Source organism: Anabas testudineus, chromosome 16, assembly GCF_900324465.2.
Source record: "Anabas testudineus chromosome 16, fAnaTes1.2, whole genome shotgun sequence".
In the NCBI taxonomy this organism is placed as follows: domain Eukaryota; kingdom Metazoa; phylum Chordata; class Actinopteri; order Anabantiformes; family Anabantidae; genus Anabas; species Anabas testudineus.
Genome location: NC_046625.1, coordinates 17,622,676 through 17,644,345, shown reverse-complemented (window position 1 = coordinate 17,644,345; position 21,670 = coordinate 17,622,676). Strand labels below are relative to the sequence as shown.

The following is a 21,670-nucleotide window of genomic DNA, read 5'->3' as shown; positions in this document are numbered from 1 at the left end:
AATAAGCAGTTATTTAAAATTAAAGTGTAACATGAAACATGTTTATAAAATAATCACATTCAGTGATGTAATACTTAAAAGAAGTCAAGGTTCTATTAATATATTAATACTACAGGTAGTACTACACGCAAGGCAATGATTTAAAAATAGTCTGGCTACAAAGCAGTTTACCTCACCCTCCTTGTTTTTACCAGACATTCTCTGGGAATGTGACTTGTACCATTAATATTTGTTAATGGAAACTACTGCTGCAGAAAATTTAATGATGAGGCCATGGTCAGTGGGCTGTAGATTGTCTTACCTCAGCAGTGAGTTGTCGCTGTGCATCTTTGGCTGCTCCCAAATGCTGAGTCAGCTCTTCATTCTCCAAAGCATACTGCAAAATAACCCAACAACATCGGGCAACAGGTATGAAAAATGCATATGTGCATGCATGAATGGAAGTAAAACAGGAATTATTAATGTAACAAAGTCCTTACATAGTAGCTGTAGATAATTAAGGCATTAGGGCAGGATTGTCATACCAGCTTGGCCTTTTTCTGGAGGTCTACTATCTGGGAAAGTAGGTGTGTGATCTCTTCCTGTTGTCTGGAGGAGTCTTCAGTCTTCCTGGCCAGCTCTTCAGCCAGAGAGGAAATCTGCAGGTTTGCATCACCTGGGAACAAGAGCAAATGCTAAGCAAGTGATAATCTGTCAAAAAGCTTCACTGCCTCACTGAGGAAGTGGTTTCCAGTGGTCGTAATATGACTGTAGTCAGTATTATACTCACGTAGTTCTTTGACACAGTCGTTGACAAGCTGCTGCTCCTTTTCCTCATATGAGATAGTTTCTGTCTCCAAATGACTGGCCTGGAAAAAAAAGAGACATTATGTGTAAGTGTTATTATTTATAAAAAGGTAAAAGTGTATGAAAATAATGGGTTTCACCACAAATTAAAAGATGATAAATTATTCAAAAAATTATTAATGGTTTGCTTTACTACATTGCTCACTATTACAATAAGTACTGTTCAGAAACAATTTTAAGTGTATATGCAATTGTACTTTAAATGTGTCTGTGCTAAAATGTATTTATTTAGAAAACAAAGCAGAATATTCATGCTAAAATGTATTTAATGCTTAAAGAACCACTGTGTGTATTTGCAGGAACTCGTGTACACAATGTGTATGTACAGTGCATGTACCTCAGATCGCAATGATTTGTTTTCCTCCTCCAGATCTTTGAGTTTCTTCTGTAAGGAGTCCAGGGGGAAAAATGTTGGAGGTGATACACTGGCTTCACTGGGCCGCACACTGTAAACAAATACAGGTTAGAGAGAATGACCAACACAATTAAACTGAAAATGCTATTTTATAAAGTTAAAGCTCTGAACTTAAAACTGTAAAGTCACTGGGACAGTCTCTCATGCCTTACACAGCTTACAAAAGCTTCGGAGGCAGACATTTTCATAATGATTTGTTTTTGTTTGCATTATGTTTGAATTCTGTTGCATTAGCTGTGTTGCATTATATTTCTCAAGAAGGGGAGAAGAGGAGAGGTGATGAAAGAGGGAGGGAAGGAAAGGAGACTTACGGTGTGGAGGCAGTTGACTCCACCTCGCTTTCCTCAGCAGCGCTGGTATAGAATTGTAACAGCTCATCTTTCATGGACAGGTCATGACGCAGCTGAGATACCTATATATGGATTTACAGAAATAGAAATGTGAACAAGAACAGAGAAGAACACCTCTTTTGCACTGCTTTAAATCCACACCCATGACTAACCATAAGTAAGGGCCGATAAAAATATATGCAATATGTAAGTTACTGGAGAGACAATTACCAGACAATGTCACATTTGATTGCCTCCAAAGACAGTAAAACACACACACACACACTGACACACACTCTGCTGTGTACCTCTTCTCGTATGTGCTCTACTTGCTCCTCCAGCAGTTCATTTCTCTCACTGAGAGTTTTGTTTTTCTTCAGCAGTGACTGTCCAATGCGAGCTGCTAACTCCAAGTCACGCTCTTTCTGCAAAGAGCAAATGAGTTAGCAAAATGACATTAAAAGAATAACTTAGCATTTTGGGAAAATACACTTTCTTGACTGATCATTTATGAAGAGAAGCTTTCTTGCCTTTCGACAGTGTCAGTCTAGCGATTATGTTAAGCTACAGCAAGCTCACTGTCAGCTGGCCTCAGCTACATTTTTAACAGCCATATACAAGTGGTATCACTTTAACACTGTTATGTTATTCTGTGGTTGGAATAGCTTGGGGAAAAAAGGGGAATAAAATACATGTACATACATATAAAGAACAAACAACCGAGGATTACAGAAAACACAATGACCACACCTCATGTAACAAGGACAATCATGGAGTCTTTAAAAGGGCAGTAAATACCTTTTCTTCTTATTGCCCACAACACTATGAATCTTTTTAAGATGCAACCACTCTGGAGCACTAGCCAACACTGAAGTGCAGCAGATTTAAACACTATGTACTACTGAACAACACAAAGCAAGTAACAACTACACATGTACATACATAGATACATAAATATCTGAAAAGTGAGTATTAATGCATTGTCAACCAAAGAAAGTATCTATTCACAGCAACAGAGGTCAGTTTATTGATCTCTTGAAGCTGATGCTTTAGTAATTTTGTTGATGGCATGACATATGTAAATACCACGTTCAGTCAATAGTTAGATAAATGACTGGCTGTTCAGTTTTAGGGCTCATTTCACAATGACATCTTGATATTTACACAGTTTTTATTTATGCAAAGGAAGCATAGCTGAGTTCATCACTAAAAATGTCATGTCAGACATTCTGTGGCTCACTGATCAGTTCGTGTGAAGCAGACAGATTTGACTATCAGCTGCTGCAAATTCTATCAAATCTCATTTGTCATAAACCTCATTAAATAACCTGTGTTCAGACTATCAGACTACATAATATTTGACCATTTCCTCAGTGGGTCAGCGAAACCTGTAGTCATCTGTGTTCATTCTGTTCTAACTTATCTTTCTCGACATAATCTTACCTCTTCCAGCAGTCGAGTGACAGCGTCAATGTCGCTGTAGGTCTTCGTCATCTGGCCCACTCTGTCAGCACACAGCACTGCAAAGACACAAAAAAAGAAAGTCTTTAAGTCTTAGCACTATATACACTGGGAAGATTACTGAAAAGGCAGCACACTAAATTTTAAATCAAGATAGTCAACATGTATTACTAATGCTCCTTCATAGTATTTATTGCTTGATTTCACATCTTATGTTATATATAACATTATGCATTCAAACACTTGTGTGTATGCAATTTGTACTGTCTGTAGTATATCATGGTTTCCAACACATACAAAAACACAATGAATAAAGTCTATCTTCTATCTATAATTACAGTACAAAACCTGTGGTGGCATATGATGCGAAGCTGGACAATAACTGACAGGGTGCTTAACACCTACCTGTAGAGATTTCATATGCACTCAGCTGGCTGTTAATTAAGTAGGAAGCACCCAGCTAAACGACTGCAGTTTTAACTGAATGCTATATTCAGTCTCCATTTCATGAAGGTGCTATTGCACAGCAGAGTTTCTAATATTTGCTAAATACATCCTCTATAAAAATGAAATGGCAAGTGTAAATTTCACTTGATCTAACTTTATAAAATATTCTTCGTGTTTACAATGCTCAGTATGGACATGTGTTGTATTTCATACTGTACTTTGATATGCTCTTTACTCTTCACTCTTGTCCTACATTTTACTAAGATGAATCACACTGCACTTTGTTTAGAGTCCACGCCCACATACTACAGTCATATTGCACATGCCTTAAGAAACCTCATCGACCCACCTGGCCATTTAGAAAAGATAAGTTATCGAAAGATGACACAGACACACTATGAAGACACAGGCACAATATGAAGGTCCACACCCATGCATTCCTATTTCAGTTTAAGTTCATTGTTAACTCCTTGTGTCCTCTTACAAAGCCCTGACTTTAAATGACCAGGTAATCAGCTTTAAGCAAATGGTGGAAGACTTACTCAGGTCAGGTCAAAATTCAAACAGGATCTTACTGATAGAAGAGATTACATGTAAGTGTATATCCCTCTGTCTGGCACAAACAATCATGAAGAGCATTCCAGCAAAAACAATAGACTACTTTTCCTGTTTCTCAATAGTATCTGGTTTCCAACACTGAAGTTCCACATTTACATATCACCTCAGAAAAAATGAATAAATATGGAGATGCAGAAGAGTGTGTGGATGGTTTTATGAGTCATTTTAACACCATCAGCTGGAGTGAGATGGTGTGTGAGGACGTTGCACTGTTGGGAAGTATAATTCCCAATATATCTTAATGTGCCATATGGTGCCAGGCAGCACAGTAAGATATTACCGAAACAATTTCACTATTTTAATGTCCACAGAAAAAGCATTTTACTCCAGTTTAGAAAGGACAAAGGTCATGTCAAGCACATGCATAATAGCAACAACTCAGAGGTCTTGCAGAATGCAAAACGTAGTTGGCTAATGCAAACAACATATTTTCATATCCTTATACAGTACATCACAGGCACTATATAAGCATAGACACAAGGCTTTGTCTGGTTATGCTTTAGATATAGGAATTTCCCATGATTATTATCCATTATTACATATGTTTCTCTATTCTAATCAGTACTGAATAAACACACATGCCAACTACACAAAGATGTTTTGTGTAATTCAATCTGATAATAAGAGTAAATAACCTTTTTTATAGATTTTAATTCTAATGTGGTTTGGAATTAAAACAGGATTGAAAATATTTCCCTCTATGATTGCGTCACACATCAAACAACTCATCCTTGTGCCAACATGCTAATGCTTAATGTTTACCATGCTCACCATGTTAGTTCCTCATGTGAGCACACACTAAAAGGCACAAAAACATCTTAGTTTTGGCAGTATTCAGTCATAAAGCAAGATAGTAGATACATTAAAATTGGCAATAAGGGGAATGTTTGGGTAACACTAAAGGTCCTACTATTCTTCCTGTGGAAATTTGAATGTCTGTACAAAACTGACAAGTCTTTCCACTCAAAACATACATTTCGCAATAAGAAAAATTTGGACATATAACAGCAATCTAGTCAGCAGTCTGGACTAAGATAGTGGACGGGCCAGTATTAATTAAAAACAAATTAGTCACAGTCTATAGAAACTTAATCATACAATGTTTTAGGGCAGGGATGGCCAACCCTGGTGCTCGTGAGCCACAGCCCTGCTTGTCTTCCAACTTTTCCTGCACTTACAGCTTCTGATTGGCTGAACACACCTGATCCAGGTAATCAGTAGTGGGTAGGACAGGAATAGTTGGAAAACAAGCAGGACAGTGGCCCTTGAGGACCAGGGTTGACTACCCCAGCTTTAGGGTTTAGCCTTGTATTACAGGGATATTTCTTCCTTCAAATATTTAGATGACAAACAAAATATATCTCATACTAGTGTGATACAGGTGCAGAGTTAGGACACACAAGACCATGCAAAACATCCAAATAGCCTTCTTTTTTTGGCTGAGTTGTTAAAACAGTTGTTAAGTGTTACTTAGGAAAAAATCTGGCATGGCGATCACCAGGAAACAAAACTGTGTACGTGCCCTGACACACATTAAGTATAACAAAACTGCATGCTTGCTGCAACCTCCAACCTGTTTGTCATACTTTTGGTGTTTTCGATTGAAGAATATCCTGGCTTATTTTCATGGTAACACTCCACCCAGGTCAGGGAACTACTACTAACAAATAAAATAGCTTACTATGTTCACTTCTCTCAGTACTATGTAAATAAAATGACCAGCATATAAATAAAATAGATAAAACTGTATTTAGGTTGAGAGAAAGCAGGAAAAGACTAGGAATGAAATATTTGTACAAAAACTGTGTGTGTGGGACATTGACTAAGAAAAGATATTAAGGATTTCGTGGTGATATCAAGATCAGTGGGTTAGGGTTAGGTGGAACCTTTGTTCAGTGATTTACTTTATTAATCCATAAATGGGTTGGGAGCAAAAGGAAGTCATACCTAGATCTAGATTTTGTAAAAAGAGGTGTAACCTAATATTGGAGGGTGATCAGGGTATTTTCTTGGCGCTTTAACCAAGATAGAACTTAAGATAAATGCCCCCTCTCACTTTCTCAGAGAGAGGACAAAGGAGAAACAAATCTTTGATTTTACACGTATTTTCACCAAGGTCACAATATGATCCAAGTAAAAACTGTGTTTAGGTGAGTCTGTTGAAATGTGATTTACCACACTCTTATATGTTCTGCTGCTCTGCAGCAGGGGGTAGACATCGTAATAATCATCGCTGGCACTGGGCAACAGACAACACACAGGTTCAAGGACAACAAACAAAACACCAAGACGACAGACTCAATGGAAAAAGGAGCCCTTGTTAGACCAGTCAGTGTCCCAAACACAGCCTGTGTGGAACTGCGCAGGTCACTGAGTAGGCTGCATCTTACAGCAAATTTAAAAACATGTTTATGCCACAGTAACGTCAACACAGATACTTCCTATACATCTAAAATATTAAACACAAAGAGACCAATTATAGTTGTTTTTTTAGTCTAATTTTTTTATTTGTCTAATTTTTTTAAAGCTGCTTTCTTCCTTCACACGTTACCTTTAGTTTATGTACACGTCTTTCTGTGTCCCTGTCTGTTCAAAATTTTGTGAAAATGTTACAAAATACAAGCTAATTTGCTAACTTTAAAAGAATCACTTACACACATTGCACATACATGAAAACTGTCATGCTGCCACATACAACATAGGAGTGATGGCTGTGATAATGAGCCTAGCCCATATTTAAACATGTCAAATGAGCAGGAAGATAAACCACGCTGTGGTGAGACCAGATAAAACACTAACACGAAGGACCACAACTGCAGGAGAAAGCCACAGCCTGTAGGAAACATGCCAGGTTTTAAAAAAAAAAGTTAAACAGGTCTCCATTAATTCACAGATACACAAAGCAAACTGATCCACAAAGCACTGAATAGAAGAACAATGGGGAATTCCTTTGATTACAAAGGCTAGACTACCTTCACAAAGAACTTGTTGCTCTTCATCCATCTCCTCTTCCTCCTCTTGCTGTGTAATTCCATGCGTGGGAAAACAGACATATTCCTCCTCATCTTCCTCCTGCTCTGTGCTTTCACTAGAGGGACGGCAAGCATATTCCTCATCCTCCTCTGGTTGGTAGGAGTATTCAAGTTCATCTTCGGCAGCTGTGAACAAGGCCATCCTCTTCCCTGGCACTATGGTGAACCAGTTAACCACAAAGCCTGCAGGTACAATGCCATGGCCTCTTCCGATGCTACGTGCATTTGTGTGTGTGCGTTTTAAAGTATGAATCAAAAGACACACACACACAAACACCTAACAATATTTTGATCCATAAAGGAGAGAAGGTGTGTATTTTTACACCCTCTCTAAACACTCCATTCTGCATGTCTGTATGCATTGGTTGCCAAGTAGTGTCTGCTGTATCATGTCTGCTAAGTTTCTAAATGTGTGTATCATTTGTCCCCTTAGGTCGCTCTGTGTGATAATCGGAGAACCTGACTCCTCCTCCACTTCTCTGTGACTGGTCAGTGAACAGCTTGCTCTACTTCACCACAAAAGGGGGTGGACACACACAAACAGGAAACTGTCTAGTAGCAATTTAAGGTCATAAAACTAGGTAAAAATACATTTAACACAATTAATAAATAATAATAATAATCTGTAATATTTATCTGTATCCCTGTAATCCTCAGCTGTTCAACCAATTCAACCTTCCATATTTAAATGTTTAAGGCTGGCACCTACAGGAGGAAACCGGCTCTGAGTGAGTCACCTGTTTCTCAGGTGAGTCTCAAGTCTAATATACTGCAAGTAAATCTTTATGTAACCCCCCCTCACGTGAAAACTGAACTTGGTACAGTCCATTTAACCTGCATGGTGACAACAAGCGAAGGGAAGAGCAAACAATAATAGACATGCACCTATTTCCAGGGTGGGGCCAGACAAAGTGAAAGCTTCACAAGTACACATTACATATTTAACTAATGTTTGTAATGTTTGTTTCAGAGGAGTTAGCTCTGAATGAGATCAATGAGATCAAATTATTCCATAAATTAGAGAAGATTGGTTTTGGACCAGAATAAGCAGATGTGGTACAGAGACAGGTTACTGACATGACGTCGTTATTGTACAACTAAGGCAGTAGGTAGTTAAGTGACGTGTCAAGGATAAGCAGTTAGTGAGTGTTTGTGAACTATACAGGCCACAAAGCTATTTAATTCTTGAAGGGGTACAGAAGTTAATGTTATGAATGTTTCCTCAGGCATTCAGTAGCAATGACATACAAACACAAAGAAAGCATCAAGTCCAGAAAGACACCCTTTTAAAAATTCAAATCCACTTCCAAAATTTTTCAAACATACATTACAAAAGCATTTTTCTGCATAGACAACTGGCACGACAGCTACAGTTAACTTTTATTAATAAAAAGACAGTTCTGGGTCAAGCTCATCAGGCTGCAATGTATTTCTGGGGTTCCTGTAAAATGGACATAAAGCTTCAAAACTTGTCTCTATTGACATATGAATATAATATCATATTGAATTATTATTATTATTATATTACTACTTAAATTTTATAAGTATAACACTTAAATGTCTGTTATTCCACTTTAGTTAAGCACTAAGTTTCAGAGACGTCTTTGTGGCTTGATGACTTAAGCTCACCATTAGATTATAACCTTTATCTATCCATCAGTCAAATTTCAGGGCTGAGGCGGAGTGATTAAGCGTCAGCAGGTCTCCTGATATTGCTTAGTCACAACGTTCAACCAACCATCCTGGGTGCTCATCTGTGTACACTTTAATTAACCTGTCCTATGAAAACAAGGACGCTCAGTCCTCATTAGCATTTAGTAATAAATACATATGTAGTGGCATATTAAAGATGCAGAAAAAGACTTACATGTCTTTGAGAAAATGTCACTCTTATATAATATATAAGTTTTCAGTCTTTCTTTCCACACTAACCAAACTGTCACATGGCCATCTAAGCTTAGATGAGAGACCCTGTCCTTAATAAATTCAGATGGGCCACATCAAAGCAACTGGTCTGTTCTGCTCATTAGTCAATGCTCAAGCAGTTTAATTACTGTAATTGGTCTAGAAAACTGATGTCAGCTCAGTTCCATCCTTAATGCTTGAGTAACTCTAGTCAATGGCCCTCCAAATACAATGCTCCAGGCAACAAAAGAGTCAAACACCACCACTAAGTAGCGTTCCTCTCCCATTGCTTTTCTGGTCACATTCAGTCTTCACACTGCACTTGTTTTTCCTTTACAGCCTCTCCCTTTTCAAAAGCCTGTTAGGTTTCTGTTAACATACTTCAATTCAACAGTTAGCCTACACATAATGTTTAGAAGGATACTGAGAATCAAGGACTTCCTCTAGGTAAAACAAAGACTCTCAACGTCTGTCCCCCTAGCTAAAAAACTAGAAGGATCTATTAGTAGCAATGACCAAGGAACAATTATAGCATTTTTCATAATCATGATGACAACAAATTGAAAGTCATGTGTGTGCACTTGAAAGCAAACAAACAGATTTCTAAAAGCACATTAAAACTGAAGTCTCACCAGACTTCTACAACAACCCCGCCACACTGTCACTTTGCCACTGGTAGAATAGTTTGACCTCTTTCTTGGCCCCAGGCCCAGGTTTCCCTTTGCTCATCCAGACATTTGTTTTGAAGGCTTCTGATGGTTTCAAAGAAAAACTTGGCAGGCTGCTAAAACAAGGGTGGCTTAGAGCAGAATGAAAATTGGTGAGCTAAATATAAGCCAACCTATTTCCACATCCCACCCTTGCATATCTCAGAATAAAACCAGCTGCTTTCTATTCCTGCCTCTACATTCCACGAACTGCACCTCTCCTCTCACTTGGTTATCTGATCATTTCAAGCACACTAAGACCTAGTGTCAGTGTCTAACAGCACACATTATAAAAATCACTAAGGACTAAAAATCAAACCTCAGCTGGCTCTCAGAGCCAGTGCACAGCTCACATTGGGGGAGGTGCTGAGCCATCTCAAAATGTTATATAACTGTCTACATCAGCATCCTTGACACACACATGCATAATATAGTGTATGTAACAACTAACAGATCACATTCTTGCCCTCTATCCATCATTTATTAACACTAAATGCACATTTCAATTATGTCAAAATACAACAAATTCACAAATATGCACCTGTGGTCATAGATAAATTGTTTCAAGCATGATATAAGGTATGTAATTACTTACAGACAGTAATACAGTTAACCATCAACCATAACTTACTGCCTTTTAACACAGTAAGTCTTAGACAAGAAGAGAGAATCAGACAGAGGGCAGAAAGATGTACACATACAGAAGAGAAGAAGAGGAGGAGGGAGAGCTGGAGGCAGTGCCAACTGGCTCCTGATAAACCAAGCACTGTTGTAACCTGTTGTTAGTCATATGTCACATGACTCCATAAGTCCCCCACCTCTTGGGTGTGTATGTGTGGATCAGTCTGTACAATCATCACCCACACAGGTTACTTATTGTAGCTACACCAAGATAACACCACTAGCTGTTTTAACAAAGTGAGGTGTATTACATAAATGCACATCACTGCACCAAATTCTGTAACACATGCAGATAAATTTACAGCATTGTCATTAATGCCTCTTTGTTGCTTATCTTTAATCAGTGTTGCAGAAGATGCAGATTCTAATAGTGATTTACATGTAAGTTATTGATCATGTGGTTGATCAATGTAGCAACTCACTTAGGCCACCTAACAGCTATGCTTCCCCAAATGGAAATTATAATGCATTATAATTATAATTATATTATAATTATAATGCATTATAATTATAATGCTCATCTTTAATTAATAGACAAAAACTAGGTAATCTTTGGAAGTAGTTCCAGTATCAGTAACAGCTAGTTTAGAAACCACACTGATACAAGTGCCACAAAGTAATTGAGGACAAAAAAAAGCATTGTATCGTGTTTTTTTTAGGCTAAATAATCTTTTAATACTATTTTGATCATGCTGAGTGGAGAAATGTCTATTCGTGAGTCTAATTTGTGACCAGTGCAGCTTGGTCCTGTCACAAGTGCTCTTCTAATCTGGGTTATATGTCACCTGTGGTTAAGTTGTAAAACCTACCTTGTGCTTATCAAACAGCGTTATAGCACATACACCTGGCATTATGAAAGTTGTGAACTTTATACCATGAATTCTGTGTCACATTGTAGATACACTGTAGTATATTGGACTGGACATTGAGCAGTTTTGTGTTGAATCTAGACAGCTATGCGATTAAACATACAGTTTAGTTGCATAGTATCGACAAACTTACAGTATATCCTACATTTCATATACAAACTTGCAGTATTTAGTATACAATATATACAAATGACAGCTGTATAGCCAGTAAAACTAGTGCAGTTGGTAGTTAAAATGAACAACTACATGTCACTGCATCAGATTATAACAGACAGGAGTCTTACCATCAGTACACTCCTCATAGTACCAGTCCAGTTCATAGTAGTCAGCCTTGACAAACCTCTGGCCTCTGCTCTGGCCTCGTCTCTTCATCCTCAGTGCTCTGACAAACAGTTGTTATTGTCCACTTATGCCTAGCTGTAGCATATATGGATGATCCCAAATCCCAGCATGCCTAGGAATAACCAGGTGTCACTGGAGTTCTATTAGTAAATGATAGTGACCAATGGTCAGGCATCACATGCTTAGTAGTTTCCAGCTGTTAATGAGAGAGACCAGGTTCACCCTATGCCTCTCTCTTACTCGTAACAAACTGTCAGCATATTATATGCTCCATATTTGTTGTCGTGCTGGTGCCATTTCTGCATGTCATCCCACATAATTGTTACTTGCATCATCTGTTGTCAGCAGAAAAAAACCCACTGTCATTTTATAGTCCTTTTGTCCATCATTTAATGCTTCATTGTATCAGTAAATCTTCCATCTCCAATTACTTTCAGCCATCTTGCTGTCCTTTAGTATGTCTTCTTTCTTTTCTGTCCATCAGTTTCCCTCTTCACTCCAAAGCTTCAGCAAATGTGTCACCTTCTATCCTCTCATGCCTCCATTGTTTTATAGCTTAGTGCTCCTGCAAGACTGTCCTCTTGAGTTTTGTCTTTCTGAGGTTGAATTACAATCACTGTCTTCTCTTTTGCAAAACTGCTTTCTCATTGACAGGACTAGCTGTACACATGGTCCACAGCATCTCTAACAATGACTCAATAAGCACAGAGATCCAGAGAGTGAGGGAGTGAGCAGCAGCAGCAGCAGCAGTCACGGGTTTTGCAGCAGAAATGATGATAATCATGACACAGTGGGGTGGGTGGGATTAGAGGATGTTTACAGCCAATCAGTAAGAGCAGCATCAACAGTTTGCTCCCGCCCTCCATTCGTATGTCAGCATCCTCCCCTCCTCTCCTCTACTTTGTCCTTCTGTGTGGTTGCTATAGCAACAGGCTCAGACCCGAAGGCCTGAGACTGAGCAGCATGCAGAAGCAGTTGGCAGGAAAAGAGTGTAGTGTTGGCAGAAGTGACGTGGCTAATCCAAAATGAATGAACACAATAAGTATCACAGACCGACAGACAGAAGGTGGGGTGTCATCATGGCAGAAGGTAAAACCCAATATACAGTCAATACAGACAATATGAGCAGAATTTAGTGTTAACCTGCCTGGATGTGCTAATGTACTGCATGTTAGAAACATTGAATGTACCTTAATACATTTCAGTTCTTGTAAGGTGGAGCTAACGTAAGATTATTAGCTAATAGGCTAACTTTACATTTCAAACTGATGCTTACTGAAGGGAAACTGGCTGGAACAGTGTCCTAATCCTCCTCCATATTCCCCAGTCTTTTTCCAGCTAGGTAATAGCTAGAGTGGCTATGGGGCCAAACAGACGCAATCTCCCATGTTCAGTAAGATATGTGCAATGTCATCACAACACAGAGCTTCTCTCTACTGGTCAGTCTCCATATCATCACCCCAACATGTTCTTCTCAAGCAGCAGATTACACATTAATAAATAAATAGCACCTTGGACATGCATGTTACCCTGTAAACTTAACTTAAGGGAGGTCTACATAAAGATAAATATCAGACAACACAGGTAATTGCATAATTAATTAATCACTAACATTTTTCCCACATCACTTTATGATAATTGCAATTATCACAGAGAATTAGTAATACAATTTCAGTGAATCTATGTTTATGACCTGGCTGAAATCAATAAGACCAATCACTGTCTCACAGCCTGGCTGGATGTCAGAGACATGCTGAGGCCAAAATGTATACAGTTTGTCAGCACGGGGCATCGAGGTGAAGCTACAGATGTAGGTTAAGCCTATTTCTAACATGGTTGATCTATTTTTAGAAGCTGCTTTTAGTCTGAGTCACGATTCAAGTAGACATGAATTAGAAATTAATTATTGAAAAAAACTCTTCACGTTCCCCTGGTTTGCCATGTGCAGCCTGTGCACATGTTTTATAAGTCTGTGTGTTTATTTGCTTCCACATGAGTGTATTTGCTTTACAGCTGCCATAAACGGCAACAAATAGACAACTCTTAGTGAGATAAGACAAGAGCAGACACATGCATTAGAGGGCAGAACAGAGGGCTAAGTGCAAGAGAAAGCAAAATACCAACTGAGGGTGACAGAGAGACCATTGCATGTGTGTTGTGGCAACCATGATCAGCTGTTGCACCCACACTGTGACGGGCAGATGGTCATCTCACTTTCTCTCATGCATGTTGAAGGTCACTAGAAATTTTAACTCTGCCCCCAATCAATTTTAAATCCTCATTATCCCTCTTATGCTCAGTAACAGCTTCCTGCAGGTTCAATGTAAATAAATATAAATATAGTAGGAGCGTAGCCACTGATATAATTTGAAAACAGCACAAACTCACAGAAGTATTTGAGGGTTTCCTCTATCTGTTCAGTAGTCAGGTCGAGGGCAGAGTCGGGGGCGACGAGCGGCGTGTGTAGCCAATCATCTTGGTCGTAGCCGAAGATGGTGTCGGCCCTCAGCTTGTACACTGGCAGCTGTTCCTCCAATAAGCTGATAATTTCAAGCTCTGGCAAATCAGTACTGTTACACACATCTGCAAGGAGAGAAAGAGAGATACAGTACAGAACTGTTCTTTTCCTTGACAATATTATTTTCTGTTATTTTTTGGTACATCCCTTAGTCTGTAGATATAGATAATGCAGACTTCCATAGTTATGCATTTCTGAGTCATAATACACATGCATACTGGAAAACTGTATTATTTAAAAAGCAGTCCAAAACCAGTACGACAATTCTGAGGGAACTGAAAGTATAGGACACCCTCTACTGGCCAGTTGTTGAACAAACCTTCAATTGCAACAATTCTGTAGCACTTAACAATTGAGTACAGCTGAAAGTTAAATTGAGTCAATGTGGATCCTCAGTTAAGTTAAATCAGATGTCTACTTGGAGTGTGGCAGTACAATGCAACTCATGTGACTGTGTTTACATTAAGAAAAAAAACATTAAAATAACTCATGTTGTGCCACAACATAAGCTACTGTCTGCAATACTGCATATCAAAAAGATTCTAATGCAAACAGTTATATCATTATACATCTTTGTCTCTGAAACTGAATACTGAAACACTGCTAATGTTTCAGTATACTTGTCAAATCTAGTAAATCTAAACTGATAGAGGCAAAAGAAAGGCACACGTGAGGCCAGTTTGAGGGGAGGTCTCACTACTATCAGTTCAAGAATCTACTGCCTGAGAAAAGGACAAGCATGGATACTTCAGGGATTTAAACAAATAAAATCATAGACACTGAAAAAAGGAAACAATAACATGGAGAATTTGGTATTGTAATAATTCACATATGTTTTTACTTGGTATGTTTTTTACAGGGTAAAAATGTAAAAGAGCTCATCTTTAACACTTATGGCATCAAACATCTTCACAAAGTAAACAGCAGCTTCCTAATTCAAACTACAGAGCAAAACTGGGAGTAAAATTTGTGTGCTGCTGTGGAAAACTTTGTGTGCTGCTGTGGAAAGCTAAACAATCTTACCTAAGCTTTCAGCTATGTGCCTCTCTGTTCACACAAGTTTAGTGTGCTATTAAAAAAAGCATAAATTCCGTGCTCTACTACAGAGCACACTCTCACTGTTCAGATACAGAATATTTTAGTCAGTTTCTCCACACAGATGTGGAACTGAGAAGCTCTTGGATAGAAAGATTACAATCGTACAGTAAAAATAATGTCCTTTGTTCCACTGTGTCCCTCTATTTCTGGCTCTGTCGCTCTCCTCTGCTGTCTGTCTGTCTATGTTGCTCTAACAATGATGTCTCTCACAGTTTGCTAATCCAGACTGAATGACTGACTGTGCTGAAAAAAGAAAACACACACACAGCAGATGAAATGGAAATCATTCATTGAGCACAGATGTCAGTGTTAGACATTTGACCATTAATTGTTTTTACTAATTTATCTATGCCTAATTTTTATTTTAAATCTTGTCTTTTTTAAAAACACAGTACACACTGTTACCATGTACTGTGTAAATCTTTATTGTCTGTACAGGCGGAGTATCAACCTATCTTTAAATTGAAACCAAATAATATTCAAATAAACTTATTCCTGAAGAGGGTGTTTTCATTCAGAAGCCCAACCTCTCTCTTTTGGACTGATATGAAATATGACCAATGCACTTCAGTTCCTAAAATGACAACTGATAGGATGTGAATGAGGATAATTATAGCACAAAGCATTCATTGCTGTGTCTGCTGACAAAAGGTCAATGGAGAAAGCACAAGTTGTGTCTATACTGTATTCAGTAAAACAATCCCTTTTTAAGTGTTTAAAAATAGGAACAAGTTAACTAGGACAGTAGAAAGTAAACTGAATATTTCAGAAAATGTCATCATTTTTCTTTTTTCAATTTTACATCTAGCAGGGATGTAGTACGATCTATAGTTCACTCTTAACTATGAACTAAACTATTAAACAGTGACTCAATATAAAACTGCAGACAAGTTATTCAACTTAGAAAAGGTTGAATGCAGGCACAAAGAAGACAAACTAAGAACATTATGAAGCAGCCAGTAGACACCAGAGGAAGAGAGTTCAAGTTCACATATAAGATCAAGCCTCTGTCACACTGCTGGTCTGAGTAATAAACACAGGAACATGTGCAGAGTACACAGAGGCAACGACAAGCATTAAAACCAGGTTCAGTCATCTCCCAATACTGTACACTACTGATGATCAACAATTAGGCAGAACCACAGTCACATAGTTTGATCAAACCAGAGTAACACAGTTCACAAATGTTCTAGATCAGAAACAAGTGCCAGCATTAAACAAAATGTATTTTTATTTTAACTGACCCACACAAACACTCAACGAGTGTCAGAGTCAGAGTGCAGAGTCATCTAGATAAAACCTAAGAAATGTTACCTTAGATAGGATTTAAATCCAAGGACAACATGTCTGCCTCCTGGTAAACAATACAGTGCAAAAACCTTTTAAAGTTTAAACCTTTTTATTACATAGACTGACGGTTACAAATATTTAACTTGTAAATCCCAACGGTCCCAGCTGACTGACTCACTGACAAACAAAATAAGACAAACAAACACAGGCAAGATAGAAACTGTGAAAGAAACTCTATGATCCAGATGTTAGTCCCACTAGTCATAAACCTGACCAGAGACAAGCTGAATCTGGTAGAAAACCACGCTATGCACAGTGTACTCACTCATGGTGCCTGAGGCCCAACAACCACCAACTCTCCTGCCCTCAATCACATTTTCCGCTGGACCAGGAGAAGGCAAGGTCACAAAAAAGAGAGGCCAGAAAGAAAGCACGTTGGGAGGGAGGGAGAGTGAGAGAGAAAGAAGGTACTTAAAGTTTTAGAGAACGGCACTGGGAGACAGAGAGAGGAAGAAGCGGGAGGGAGGATTGAAGGGGAGAAGAGAGCAGAGCCAAACTGGTTCGTCATGCCTGACATGCCAGTGACGGGATCCACATGGACCGCCCCATGCTTGCTCTGCCCCCTCTCTCTCTTCCTCTCTTTGACACTCTACAGACCAAGCTAGACTCTTCCAACAAGCTCCGCTAACACCCATACACACATACACACTGTAGTTGAAGCTTGAAGCTGATTCTGTTCTACTGTAGACTGTCTCCAACTGCTGAAGCAGACATCGCTGCCTTAAACTCATATGTGATTTGAGATACTATGTGATTAAAGAGATTTCTTTTACCAATGAGTAGTGGGTGTTACGTCTAGTTAAGAAATAGCATAATAAATAGAAAAAAAGTTTATGTACTGCAACTCTGATTGGAACTTGTCACTTAATACACTTAATATGCACTTCATTTTCCACATTGAAGCCATTCAACCAAATACTGACATGCTTTTCTCAAGACGCTACAGCACAGTCCAGAATTAGATTGAGCTGCTCCTGGTCACAGGCGGTAATCACGTGAAATACAGGAGAGTACGTCATTGTGGTCAAATATCACTGGCAGCCCATAAGAGCTACGTGTGGAGGGCTCCACCGAGGTGTTCAAATGTCACCAACCCTGTAAATCTCTGAACCCAGCAAGCCTGTTCAGGCCCCGTGCAAACAAAAACTGAAAAAAACAACCAAAATGAATTCCTAAATGACAACACTGAACAACAAAGTAATACTAGTAAGTAACTAAGTAAAAGTTAAACTTATGCAGATGCATGAGCTGGAAACAAGTAAGGATGTATGCACATGACCAAACATGTACAAAAAAAACAGTTTAAGCAAATGGGTGCAGCTTACATCTGACAGATCCTAAGTTCATTTAAAATCTCTCAAAATTACTTCACTACCAAGTCCACCACACCGACAGTCCTGCTGTAAATGTTCACAAAAGTGAATTTCAGTCTGTTATGTGACTTGGCTCTGTCTCTAGTGTGTTTGTCTGTCTCACCGGATCACAGATCAGCAGTGCACTCAGCAGTTTGGATTCTACTGTTTGTCCACTTACATAACTTTGTCTCAATTAGGATCGTTGTCCTTTTTGTTTTCACTCAGCCCCCCCCCCTCTCTGTTTGCTTGTTTCTCATCTCTCTAACCAAGCATCCCATAATTTCACAGTTACTCAACTCTTTACATCACTCCTGGCTGGTAACCGCAGAGAATTAATCCCACACCCAGGAGCTGCCCCATGGCAACGAGTTCCTCTATTCAGCCCTTTGTCTTTATTTACCCGCTAGACTCAGTGAAATTACACATACAAACTTCCATACAGACGTTAACCTTCAGTGAGAAAGAATTCAAAGACAGAGAAGGATGAAAAAACTAAAGGACAATGAGGAACTTAAAATGTAACATTACACATCTGAGTTAAGTTTGTTGTAGTAATACCATACCAGCAGGAGGAAGCACTGACCCAACCTCTTCAGTTGCCCTGCCCTTGACTGACTTAATTGTCACGAGTCCAGCAGATATTACCAAAGCGTGTCATTTCACCATGTGATTTTGAGAAATGGAGTACATTACATGGTTGTTGCATCAACATGTCACCAAAATAATTCTAAGAACCAAGAAACAATGTCAAGTATGAATTGGTCTGACTGATAATACGGCTGAACTTGAGAATTGCATTTAACAGCAGCTTGCACCATAATGCAATGCAATTATGAAAAAGCACAAACATTTTGCAGCAAAACTTCTGACACTTGACACAGTTTCAACAAAGCCAGAGCTAATATAAGCTCTTCAAAGCTAGTGTCTTTGACTACACTGGACTGAACTATACAATGCTGCTTTTACTTTGACCACCAACTGCTTGCATAAGCAAGGTTAGGGAGCGTCCATTAGGAAGTAGACATTAACACACTGATCCAGTGACCACAAAAATGTTGTATATGCTCTCAGGGTCTTTTCAGATCTGTAAGTACACAATAGACCATCACACAGGGCTGCAAACTCAACTAGAATGAAAAAAGCTTCCTGCTGATCTATTGTTTCAAGATCAACATCCTAGGGGACCATGGTGTTCAAACAAAAGGAAGAAAATACAAGTAAAGTGTGCTTGTGAGAATGTTTTTCCATTGTTTGTGAGGTTACAAATTGTCACAGTGTAAATCACTGCAAACTGACTCTTAAGTTTGGTGCTTCTGCCTGATGGCTGTTGCGCTGTCACAACAGTTTCATCACCAAGACTTGGAAAGAGACCTTGTGCTGACTTTTAATGGCCACACAGTCTGCAGTGGTACTGAGCTCAGCTCTGTCTAGTATCCCAGAGAAGATTTGTCTGTCATTAGTGTTTGTTTCCAGATTGGGACAATACAGACTACTGCAAGATGATTAGCATCAATATTTATTAAATGCTTCATGTGATCTCACACAAAAGTTGGTGTTCAAAGATAACTGGTCCAGACAGACTCATTCAAACTGTAAAAAGAAAGGGGACGAGCCATAGAGCAGCTAATTCTGACCATGAGACAGGACCTCAGTGTCCCTCAGCTCTCTCAGACAGAAAGATGAGGGGAATAAAAAGGACTTGACAGAGGCAGTCCACTGAGAGCTCTTCCCTCTTTCACATGCTGGCTTATACACAGAGCTGAGGTCCCCTGGAGCTGCTTTACTGACAGGATGTAAGATTAGAAAAGGGTCATAGAGAAGGACAGTTTCTCACAGCTCCACATGGTTCTGTCACACAAACACACAAACACACACACTGCAATGTCCTTCCCAGCTTATTCTAAGACCATTATAGATTGTCGGCTGTTAGAAACATTTACCGCGGTTAAAAGCAGACGTAAGAATTCTTTTTCTATGGTAATGCAGCCAGACTGAAAGGAGCACATGTTTGACAAATTAATTACTGTATATACTGTAGGTGCTGATTGTACACTAATGGATTCTACTCAATTCTGTTCCCCTTAGTTATAGTATGCATGCAACATTACCAGTAATGGTCTCAGCATCTCTGTAGATGGCCGTAAACTCGTGGACTGCAGCTGGCAGATGCGCCTCACTGACATATTCCTCCTCTTCCACCGCTTCTCTGGCCAAGGAGAGCTCTAAGTTATACAGGTGAGATTTGTGTAAATCTTCTGACGGCTGTTTAGGGGGCAGGGCGGAGGAGCAGGAAAAGGTGTGGGGAGATGGAGTCTTCGGGTCCAGCTTGGCGCTAAGTGGTTACCGATTTAAGGTAAGACTAGCCATTTACAAACTTTGGATGTTTTGGTACAGAACAAGGCCAAACTAGATTTTTCTTGAGTGCATTACTCAGCTGGAGAGGACAATAGTGTGTGTCTCACAGGAGAGGTGGAAGCAGATGGAGAATCAGAACAATGCACCTGGATGTACAGAGGTTTTTTTCACTGCACGCCTGAAAAAGAAAAAAAGCAGACAACAGGAGAAGAATTATAGTGAGTTGGTGTAATAAAAACTGGTAGTATTTATAAATATGATGTCACATTCATCTGCATGGTGGCTGGCTGATTCATAGACAGAACACACACTCAAATACATAATTATAGACAATTTAGTTTGCACTCAATTGAAGTGTTTTGGCTAATAAAGTGTTTTTGTGTCCCTCATAATTTTAAATATTATTAATATTAAATAACTTTAAATGCAGGATATTGGAATATAATCATTGCTAGAGTCCCAAAAAGAGTTAAATTAGTACCTGATGTATTGTGCTACTTTACTTTAGTTAGCTTATAGTATATAGTGTATACTATACAATAATTTAAAGAGCTTAAAATTTGTGTAAAAGATAGAAATTAATTAGTAAAATTAGTAAAAATAATATACATTAGATACAGTACATAACAATGGCAGTATTGAAAGACTATGAGAATCGGTCCATGGAGAAAATGGAGCTGTGTTTGACCTTAAGTTAAGGAAAAGGTGGAAGAAGTACAGCACAATTCTATCACTTAGCAGCAGGCTGCCTGGCCAGCACTGTAGAGGAACTTGGCTAAGTTTCTATTAATAGTCATCTCTTGAAAACACACACGTCCTGCAGAGTATCCCTCTATCATTATTAAAAACCAACAAACCTTTGAGTATAGAATCCTTCTCCTGTATTTATCTACAGTCATCCTTCTATTTCTACCCATCTTTATTTTTCCACCTCATGCTTCTCTTAGACATATTGAGTCATAACCTAATGCTTAGTGGAAGGTATGATTTAGGTCACACAGTTTCCATTATTTAGTCAAGACATCCAAATACCCTAAGACCGTTGCTAACAACAACAAAGCATACAGTCACCACAAAACAAGCACAAGGCTGCAGGAAGAGGATTCTGCTATAGGTCAGGACCTCAGTCATTCAGTCTTTCTGATTACTGAAACATAATTCCTAATAAAGGTAGTAAGTTGGAAAAATTAGACACAAGATTGTTACGGGCTCAAAATGTGAAAGAATGATTTCACTATACTATTTATATTACATATAATTCTGACCAAAGAACTGTATTTCCAAGTAAAGCAGTAACATATTTCCAGGAGCTACAGTAATGTTATGACCACAACACTCCCAC

The 21,670-nt window shown here is 38.8% G+C and overlaps 1 protein-coding gene across 5 annotated transcripts in view; it reads right to left on the bottom strand.

Moving 5' to 3' along the window:
- Window positions 1-21,670, bottom strand: part of trak1a (trafficking protein, kinesin binding 1a) — a 36,861-nt gene that overhangs the window by 10,492 nt on the left and 4,699 nt on the right. The window contains exons 1-9 of one of the 5 annotated variants that reach the window (XM_026370314.1): window positions 20,082-20,311; window positions 14,041-14,235; window positions 3,034-3,110; window positions 1,899-2,015; window positions 1,573-1,673; window positions 1,184-1,292; window positions 770-848; window positions 525-655; window positions 302-376 (exon numbers count right to left, since the gene is read on the bottom strand). In XM_026370314.1, the coding sequence (XP_026226099.1) occupies window positions 302-376; window positions 525-655; window positions 770-848; window positions 1,184-1,292; window positions 1,573-1,673; window positions 1,899-2,015; window positions 3,034-3,084 (663 nt within the window). In that variant the 5' untranslated portion in view covers window positions 3,085-3,110; window positions 14,041-14,235; window positions 20,082-20,311. Of the gene's footprint in view, window positions 1-301; window positions 377-524; window positions 656-769; window positions 849-1,183; window positions 1,293-1,572; window positions 1,674-1,898; window positions 2,016-3,033; window positions 3,111-7,088; window positions 7,571-14,040; window positions 14,236-16,883; window positions 17,099-20,081; window positions 20,312-21,670 lie in introns of those variants that run through there. The other 4 variants (XM_026370312.1, XR_003299543.1, XM_026370313.1 and 1 more) reach the window with 4 other exon arrangements.